This window comes from Fulmarus glacialis, unplaced genomic scaffold, assembly GCF_000690835.1.
Source record: "Fulmarus glacialis isolate BGI_N327 unplaced genomic scaffold, ASM69083v1 scaffold13242, whole genome shotgun sequence".
Taxonomy (NCBI): Eukaryota; Metazoa; Chordata; class Aves; order Procellariiformes; family Procellariidae; genus Fulmarus; species Fulmarus glacialis.
The window spans coordinates 15,178-24,684 of NW_009198534.1; the positions used below are offsets into that span (position 1 = coordinate 15,178).

Sequence of the window (9,507 nt, forward strand, 5' to 3'; positions counted from 1 at the left end):
GCAGTTCTAGGTAATGGTCAAAAGAAGCGATGTGATCACTAGCTTGTTGCTGAGCTTGGGCTTTTTCTTGCCTTCTCCTGACTTTTAGTTAGTACTTCTATCCCTGCTACTTATCATTGAAATGATACCAAATTTTGAAGAAAGAAAGCCTTATCTCTTTGGAAAATAAAAATCATTAATCCTGCACAGCTGACCCGACGAGGTGATTACTAGCTAATATAGTACCTTCCTGCCATCTTGTGGCACTATAGGGTTTGCAACTTTCTGTTACATTGCATAATTTTTATTTCAAACGAAGTTACTGGGTTTTAAGTTTCAGATGCCATCCGGTTAAACACACACAGGCACACTGAGTGAAATCTTGGTTTGACTGATAGCAGTGTCAAAACTCTTGTTGATTAAAAAACTTCCAGACTGCACTAATTGTATTAATTTCAATATCTTACTAAGTCAAAAATGAAAATAAATTCAAACTAAGGAATGTAAAAATGGGTTTCAGTTTTAAAGAATAAATTACCACTATACTAAAATAATCTGAAGTTATCTCTGAAATAATACTTTGCATTTGTATTACGAATTCATCTATATTTTTCATTTGGGGTACTTTGGTGTTTTTAAATAGCTACCTTCTTTTTCAAATCTGCCTGAAGAAAAAAGAAGCTGCATCTTTTATATGACTTCAGGCGAGATCCTTCAAGTACTTGTTCAAATTTACTTATTTTTCAAAAATAAAGGAACATATGAGAATGTGCTACTGTCAGATTTCCTGCTCCTGCTTTCAGGCTGGAATCACCAACTCGATCTTTGAGCATGGATGCCCCACGAGGAATTAATATCAAAGCACAAGCTGGGAATATTGAAGCGCTTTCCCAGATGGATATAAAACTACACAGCAGTGATGGTGTGGTGAGTACAAACCCTTCTGTTTCCATAACTATGGTTGATCTTGCTGTCTGAATATAACTAATAACTTCAAGTCTTTTTTCAAGTTCTGTTAATTTAATTCCTCAGATTTTAGAAGACAGGATATTAAAACTAATGGTGCCAATAATAAGACTTTTATTTATGGGTCAGATTAAATAATACCACCAATTAACATAATATTGTACTAGTGTAGAGAAATGCTTTCTAATAAAACTCTGATAGAGCTCAGCTCCCCACTAGCACCCCAGTGGGGTCCTTGGCCCAGAGGTAGACACTCAGCCCCAGAATTGCTACATTAAGGAATGAAGCTCTGCAGACATCATTAAGAGCTGCCCAGTCAGCAACAGCATGCAACATGCAGCAGCCTATTTATCCCCTCTGTGAAGCTGTACAGTGCCAGTTCTTCCACAGGGGAACTCCAGACCAACCTGTGTGTCCATCCGTAACCAGCTGGCACGGCTGCGCAGCTTCAGCACTCAGGCCAGGACAGACCTGGGTCCAGCGGCAGCAGCAGCGCCCGTGCCCCACTGTTCCGCGTACAGGCAGGGGCCCCATCTCTTATCATAGAATCATAGAACCATAGAATGGTTTGGGTTGGAAGTGACCTTAAAGATCATTTAGTTCTAACCCCCCCTGCCATGGGCAGAGACACCTTCCACTAGACCAGCTTGCTCAAAGCCCCATCCAGCCTGACCTTGAACACTGCCAGGGATGGGGCATTCACAACTTCTCTGGGCAACCTGTTCCAGTGTCTCACCACCCTCACAGTAAAGAATTTCTTTGTAATATCCAATCTAAATCTACCCTCTTTCAGTTTAAAACTGTTAACCCTCATCCAATCACTACATTCCCTGATAAAAAGTCCCTCCCCATTTTTCCTGTAGGCCGCCTTTAAGTACTAGAAGGCTGCAATAAGGTCTCCCCAGAGCCTTCTCTTCTCCAGGCTGAACAACCCCAACTCTCTCAGCCTGTCTTCATAGGAGAGGTGCTCCAGCCCTCTGATCATCTTCATGGCCTTCCTCTGGACTCGTTCAAGCAGGTCCATGTCTTTCTTATACTGGGTGCCCCAGAGCTGGACGCAGGACTCCAGGTGGGGTCTCATGAGAGTAGAGTAGAGGGGCAGAATAACCTCCCTCGACCTGCTGGGCACCCTTTTGATGCAGCCCAGGATACGGTTGGCCTTCTGGGCTGCTAATGCACATTGCCAGCTTGTACTCAGTTTTTCATCCACCAATACCCCCAAGTTCTTCTCTGCAGGGCTGCTCTCAATCCCTTCATCCCCCAGCCTGTATCCATGTTTGGGATTGCCCCGACCCAGGTGCAGGACCTTGCATTTGGCCTTGTTGAACTTCATGAGGTCTCTGCCGAGGAAGAGGGTGAGCACCAGTTTATCCCTCTCCTGTGTTCCAGTGTCTGCCAAGAGCCTAGGCCTCAGAGCAGCTTTGTATATAACAAGTCTGGGTAGAAAACTATTCTTAAACCACTGCCAAGACGAAGTCAGGTTGGTTTATGGCACGCTATTGCGTTATTATCTCTAACAAGCCCATTTGTCCTGCTTTCTCCCATGCAGCTTTTGCTCGATGCTGAAACCGTGCGACTGCCCAAATTGCCTGAGGGTGCAAGGGGTGGATCCAGTATTTCTCAGGGGCTTTACGAAATTTGCGTGTGTCCGGACGGAAAGCTCTACTTGTCAGCGGCTGGCATAGGCTCCACTTGCCAAGAATACAGCCGTGTCTGCCAGTGAGGCACCAGAAAAGGCCGCACACTGCCTTGCTAGTCTGAGTTTTATATTATTGCTAAAGAGCATTACTGAAAGCAGAATTTTCAGAATTTTAAAAACAAAGTACTTCAGTTTAGGAAACAAATCTGTGTCTACAATTCTGGACTACAGGGTGAAAGGGGAAGAAGAGCACAAATGATAATTCAACTTCAGAAGAATGACTTGAATCAAATTATATGTTCTGTCAGTAACACTTTGAAAACAGCCTTACAGAAAGCATAAAAAAAAATTAAAGGAGTATGTTTCCTTGCTGAACTATTATTCAGTCAGATGATTATGTCATTGTTAACATTTTTGAGCTCTGTAGGTTTTTTCTCTCACTACATGTAAACACTTACTGCATTAGTGGATGAAATTAAATTGAGGGAACTACTTGAACTGCTTGCTAAGACAAAGCATTATTTGGGGAATTCAGAAAGTGCCATCAAATGGTCTATGCAATTTTGTTCTTGCAATAACACAAGATATTAAAAATATGGTATTTGTATAAGTTCTGTGTAAAAGGTGTTAATTTGCTAATAGCTTTCTATTTTAATTTAGCAACATATATGCTGATTTGCTTATTTCTGAGATTTATATAAAAATAACTTAATACAAAAAGCTCCAGGAGTCATTTACACCTCCCTGTGTCTCAAATCTGTTCACTGTACAACAGAGAAATATATTAGTATATTTTATAATAGCAATAGTTTGTTGTATTGCCTGTACCGTTGTACTCATTTAAACCCTTTTATATTTTAGAACATGCTAATTCAACGTGGCAATTTGCTCTGCCAGCTGGACTAGTAAAAAGAAAAAAATCCTTAATGTGGCTCCAGATTGTCTGACACAAGGAAACGTTTGGGCGGTGGGAAAAAAAAATCCTTTTTTGCAGCCCACAGGATTCAATTAAGAGGACTATTTCATCTCCATCTGCAGCTGTTGACTGATATTTCTGATCCTGTCAGAGTGGGACTCCATCACAAACGAAGAGAGTAAAACTACTCTTTATTATTTTTTACATTAGGGCTTTGGATACAAAGTAAATGCTCACCAGAGTTGACAAACCATTTATTGACCTTGTAGAGAAACACAACCGCAGACTGATTCCCCTGTACAGTGTTGCACTGAACACAAATAAATTGTTTGCACACCTCTGGGTAGCAGGATTTGTATTTAATAGCCTGTTGTTTAAACCTCATGGGTTTTTAACTCCTTTGATGCTGTTTTGTATACACTTGATGATATTATTACCCACATAGGAGCTGCTGTTACGTAGTGCCTTGGTGTCTATTTACAGAAAGATTTTAACCCATAATCGTTATTAAACCACAGAATGTCCATCCTTTAGAGAAAAGAAACATCATCCTTAAAGCAGGAGAATCAGAACAAAAGAATGACTAAGACTATGCCATTTTTTAAACTTGCTACTTCAGCTCTGGTGGACAAGTGAAGAAACCCCACACACTGTTATAATCCCAGATACCCACAAAAGACTGAGTTGAGAAGAAGCCCCCAGTTAACAGTATCCGCTATTATTGTGGTAAAGCCCTGGATAGTCCCTGCCTCAAGGGCTGCCTTTGTAATTTATCCAACCAGTCTAATGTACAATACTGGAATTGCCCTTCATTAGCAGGGTGGGGCCCTCAGCAATTAATGCAAACTAGAAGAGCTTCAATAGGAAAAGTGGGAGACATGCTTAAGCTGAGCTTCAGGCAAGGGAGGCAAGTGAATCAAGGTCTCCCATGTTATTTGGAGAGCGCTCCGATTGCTAACATATTGCCTAAGGGAAAAGTAGGAAACCACACAGCTTCCATTTCTGAAATTCCCTTTTCCTGGGCTTAGAAATCTACCTTCAGGAGTGAGTCCAAGGCTGTTGGCCCTAAAGAGAAGAAATACTCTACAACTGTATCTCTCAACTATCTCTCTCTTTATCTCTTAACTATCTCTCTACAACTAAGCCCTCAGCTGAGGCAGGCTTTAACAGAAACCTGTCTTCAGCATTCCTTTAAAGTCAGTTTAGGTGGTTCCAGCTCCATGTGCAAGGTTTGGAAACCAAATTATGAGCAGACTTTGCTTATTCATTGGATAGAAAGTACAAGTATTAAAATAAAGGACAGCAAATTCCATTGCATGTGCCAGATATACCTAAAAACTGCTGCTACAAGTAACCTGGAGGGCTGTAACGTGTAGTCTTTTATAGATGTAGTACAACAGCAAAACCAGGACTTCAAGTCCTTAGAGAATTCAGCCGCTATCTAGTTTCAAAGACATTTGAATTGTCATCATACCTGTGTTTTGGACATCAAGGAACATATGCCCACCCCCATGTGGTAGCAAACTACTCATTCACCTAACCTAATCCCTACATGTTAGTCAGATATTGTAAATAAGTACATTAGTTACAATCTGCCTATTGTGCTGGCAATGGAAAAATGCATTTTAAGTTATGCATTTTAAGCTTTTGTATTGGAGGCACATTTTCAAATGTGATTTGCGAGTTAATACAGAGCAAGGGGCTGAATCCAGGCTTTCCATGTATCACAAGAGTAACCTAACCTAACCCCTGAACTACTTGGGTATTTGGAGGCCACTTCTGTTGCAACTTCTTGCATTGCAGTTGCTCTCATTTAGTTAACATTTTTACAAAGCTGTGGTATACAGCTAGCAAAATCAGGGCGCAGTTCCCTGGCTACTAAAACTAGTAAGCGTTACGGCACCTGAGTTAGACATTGCAATAACTACTGCCTTTCTTGTGGAGCTAATCCTTTTGGACTTGCCTCAGTTCACAGGTGAATTCTGAGTAGTACAGAAAACTAAACAGGTCTGCTGTATCCCCGGCTCTGCCATCATCCAAATCACCAGCTTGCCCCTCTTCATTGTTTGAACTCCATTCTTCTTTTCATTATGCTACAAAATTGCTTTGAAAATATAGTTGCATTATATAAGTTGTGCAGGTTTTTTAAAGCAACTTCTTATCACTGAAGAACATTTTTGGGATTTTTTCTTTTAGTTGTGATCAGTGGAGAAACAAAGTTTCTGCTAAAATTACCACAGTGTAATCAGCTGATGCTACAATCTGAATTGTTAATCTCAATATAGTTCATACATCACTAAATTATCATTTCTGGTATCTGCATGTGAATGTCTTTCCATCTCTCTTTAATACTTCAAAACTATTGTTTCTACTTGAATCAAACTTCAGTAAATAGTTACAGATTAACAGAAAATTATGGCACAGGAAAGTGAGAGTACGCACTTCTCCAGTTTATTTTCAAAAATGTTATCCAAATGGAGAAAAAAAAAAAACCACTACCCAGCATAGTGAACTGTATTGTTTGCATTTTTTTTTTCCCTCAAAAAGAACTATTTACAGCAGTTCTTGTAACTGGTTGGGAATTGTTACACAGTGGAAAAGTAAAAATATCAAAATGGTAGTAAAACACAACCCTCTTTGTTTCCATTTCACAGTCCTTTAGTATTGACATTTGTCTATATAGCTTTATGCAAAAGGAAATTGCAAGAATTAACTGAAAACTGAGTTCTTGAATAAACTTTATACATTTTTAAAAGTCTGCTTCTCCTTTTGTGTTCAAATGAAACACCACTTAAATGAATGTTTTCATTTATCACTACAAGAAGGACATTGAGGTGCTGGAGCGTGTCCAGAGAAGGGCAACAACGAAGCTGGTGAAGGGTCTGGAGAACAAGTCTTATGAGGAGCGGCTGAGGGAACTGGGACTGTTTAGCCTGGAGAAGAGGAGGCTGAGGGGAGACCTCATCGCGCTCTACAACTACCTGAAAGGAGGTTGTAGCGAGGGGGGGGTCGGTCTCTTCTCCCAAGTAACAAGCGATAGGACGAGAGGAAATGGCCTCAAGTTGCGCCAGGGGAGGGTTAGACTGGACATTAGGAAAAACTTCTTCACTGAAAGAGTGGTCAGGCCTTGGAACAGGCTGCCCAGGGAAGTGGTTGAGTCACCATCCCTGGAAGTATTTAAAAGACGTGTAGATGAGGCGCTTAGGGACATGATTTAGTGGGCATGGTGGTGTTGGGTTGACGGTTGGACTCGATGATCTTAGAGGTCTTTTCCAACCTTAATGATTCTATGATTCTATGATTTTTAAAACAAAATTATCTTCCCAAGACTCTAAGAATGTGAAATGTACATTATGTAAAAATATAAACGAAAATCTTGGCCCCAACTAAGAATTTACTTTCCAGAATTTAGAAAATGCTTTATAATTAGACATCTTCATTGGACATCTAGAATTGCTTTGTCTTCATCTGTACTAGATGAAAGTAAGCAAAAAAAACCTGCCAGTGCTACTGTATTAATCATCCAGAAAGCAAACCAAAGAAAAGATAAACAGTTTTGTTGAAAAACTCATTGACAAACATCTCCATGTGACAGAAATGTGCGTCTTCTTCAAATGAAAACATCTACTTTGGCTGTCAAGTTTAATTATTTTTGAACTATTACTTCTGCCTGTGTTCCACAATACCAATCCAGCCATCCTCAAAGCATTCAGATCCAGCAATAGGAAATCTCAAAGTTGGTACTACCCTCCTTTAATTGGAGCAATTACAATAGATTTTATTAAAGCCTCGTTTAAAGCAACCCAAGTACCAAATGAATGCAATCCTTACATAATAGTTCTTGAATCCTAGTTTTCAAATCACCATAGTAACTTTATTTTGATGATGATTTGAGTACAAATATTGCAAAACTGCATTTCTTTATACAACAAACCATTCTTCTTTTGGTAGTTGGCTACACAAAAATCTATTTCCTTAATAAATTAAAAAAAAAGGTCTTTTTCTTGTCACTAATTGCTGAGGCAAGTGACCAGTGCTTTTTAGAATAGGTGCTAATGCCATTGTTTGAGAGGAAAACGTTTAAAGCTTCCACAAGAAGATAAATAGTAACAAACCTGCCAAGACTTGTTACAACCACAGTCCCTTAGATTTAGGCTACTAAATGTACAGTTAAATCAGTTTCCCTTACCACTGATCTTTGCTAAACCTCACAACTATAATCCTGGGAAATAGGACTACTGAAGCTGCTTTTCCTAGACACATTACTGGTACCTGTGGAAGATAACTAGGACATGTATCTGGCTGAAAAGACCTTTTCTTTCATGTGAACTTGCATAATGTGCAGAATTACTTGTAAAATGTATTTTTGTGGAACCTACATGCTAACATTTACTTCTACCGACCCTTACTAAGGAATCGTAACATACTAACTGTTCTGAGCTTCCATGCCCAACTTAGGAACAAATATGTTATTCTGCATTCCCCAAGGCTCCCAGCAGAGCCAAAACGAAGCATGAATTAAGCATTTTATTTATTTATTTATTTTTAAACAGGGATTAAATGGCACTTAGCAAATCAGTTCCTATCACAATATGGTTTCCTGGTTTCATAAGGCCTCTTTATTTAGGCTACCTGTTACAGTGAATTAAGCAAATAAAGAAAGAAAGAAAGAGACTTCCAACTGAGACACCATCTTGCCTGTCTCTCTGCATCCATATGTAAATTTTAATGCAACTGATTGATGGTATCAACCCAGGAATAATAGAATAAATGAATTTTTCTGTGTCGTTCATGTTTTCTTGCTCACCTTGGTTCAATATTTAAAATTACTTCAGACCATTAGCTTCCTAAGAACTGGGATTATTTTCTTTCTCACAGTGTCAGCACTCAACAATATATACAAAATAAATAAAATAAAAATATAACAAAATAGTTTAGTAGTTCTACATAGCCATTTTAATGGTTCATAATAACATTGGGAAGGCAACATAAGTTGCTTACAAAACAGTTATGTGTTTTGTTCCTTCCTCAAGATCTCACCTGAAAACAGGAAAGTGTTCATGTTGCTCCTCTGTTACTTGTTTTCATGCTAACATGCTACCTTATGTTTTAGCTCCATTTAAACTGAAAAACACGACGAGAACTGTTTCCTTTTGTTAGTATTTTGCTTACCCTGAATACTATGCATCTGACCTAATGCACAAACTAAGTAAGAGCCACAAAAGAATCTGTTTAAAAAACATAGGGAATTAACTAAACTGATTTATTTCATGGCACACAAGGATTTGTGTTTTACTTACATGCTATTTATTGCAAAAAATGAGCAAAATGTACGATTTCTTTGAGAAAACTGCAAACACTTGTCAAGAAAAAAGCATTTTTCCTTTTTAATAGCATTTTAATATTTGTTCAGTTATTTAGAATGTGTATTTACCTATATAAAAGAAAGCTTGAAATAATAGGCAAATTTAGTCTACTTTATAAAACCAAAACACATCAGACTGAACTATATGTTTGCATTTTTCTTTATTAAAATTATGGCACTTAATATTTAACAGCAGAAATAATACTAGGGCTTCACCATCAGAAGCAGTATCATTTTCCAAACATCACATTTCTTCCCACTACGATTTGCAAGATTTTTCAGAAGAGAACAAGCCCTTTATAATTTGCACAAAACTGAAGAAGCCATCATCATGATTTTTTATTTTTGGATTACAACACTATCGCAGCTGTATCAGCCCTACAAGCTCACTGTTGTTTACCTTCCTTTGTATTCTGTAAGTTAAATTACAGTTTCACTGTGCTTTCAAGTAAACAATTGTAATAGCGTGTCACTGGAAAATGTTTAACATTTATGTTAAATGTGGCTAATCCAGCAAAGAAAAATTCTTCCATTTAGCATTATCCTTCCATATTTTTTAATCTTTTAAAATTTTTTTACAAATAGCTAACGTTGAACATATTGCATGACGTTACCAAAAGTATTACAAACTATAAAAGAAAG

The 9,507-nt window shown here is 38.5% G+C and overlaps 1 protein-coding gene across 1 annotated transcript; it reads left to right on the forward strand.

The window, feature by feature from the left end:
- Positions 1-782: 782 nt before the first annotated feature.
- Positions 783-2,668, forward strand: LOC104073241 (gamma-sarcoglycan-like; the record flags this gene model as incomplete). The annotated part of the gene is made up of 2 exons (XM_009572943.1): positions 783-906; positions 2,495-2,668. Coding segments are annotated over 2 exons (298 nt in total), but the record flags the coding sequence as incomplete, so codon positions are not given.
- Between the last annotated feature and the right edge of the window lie 6,839 nt (positions 2,669-9,507).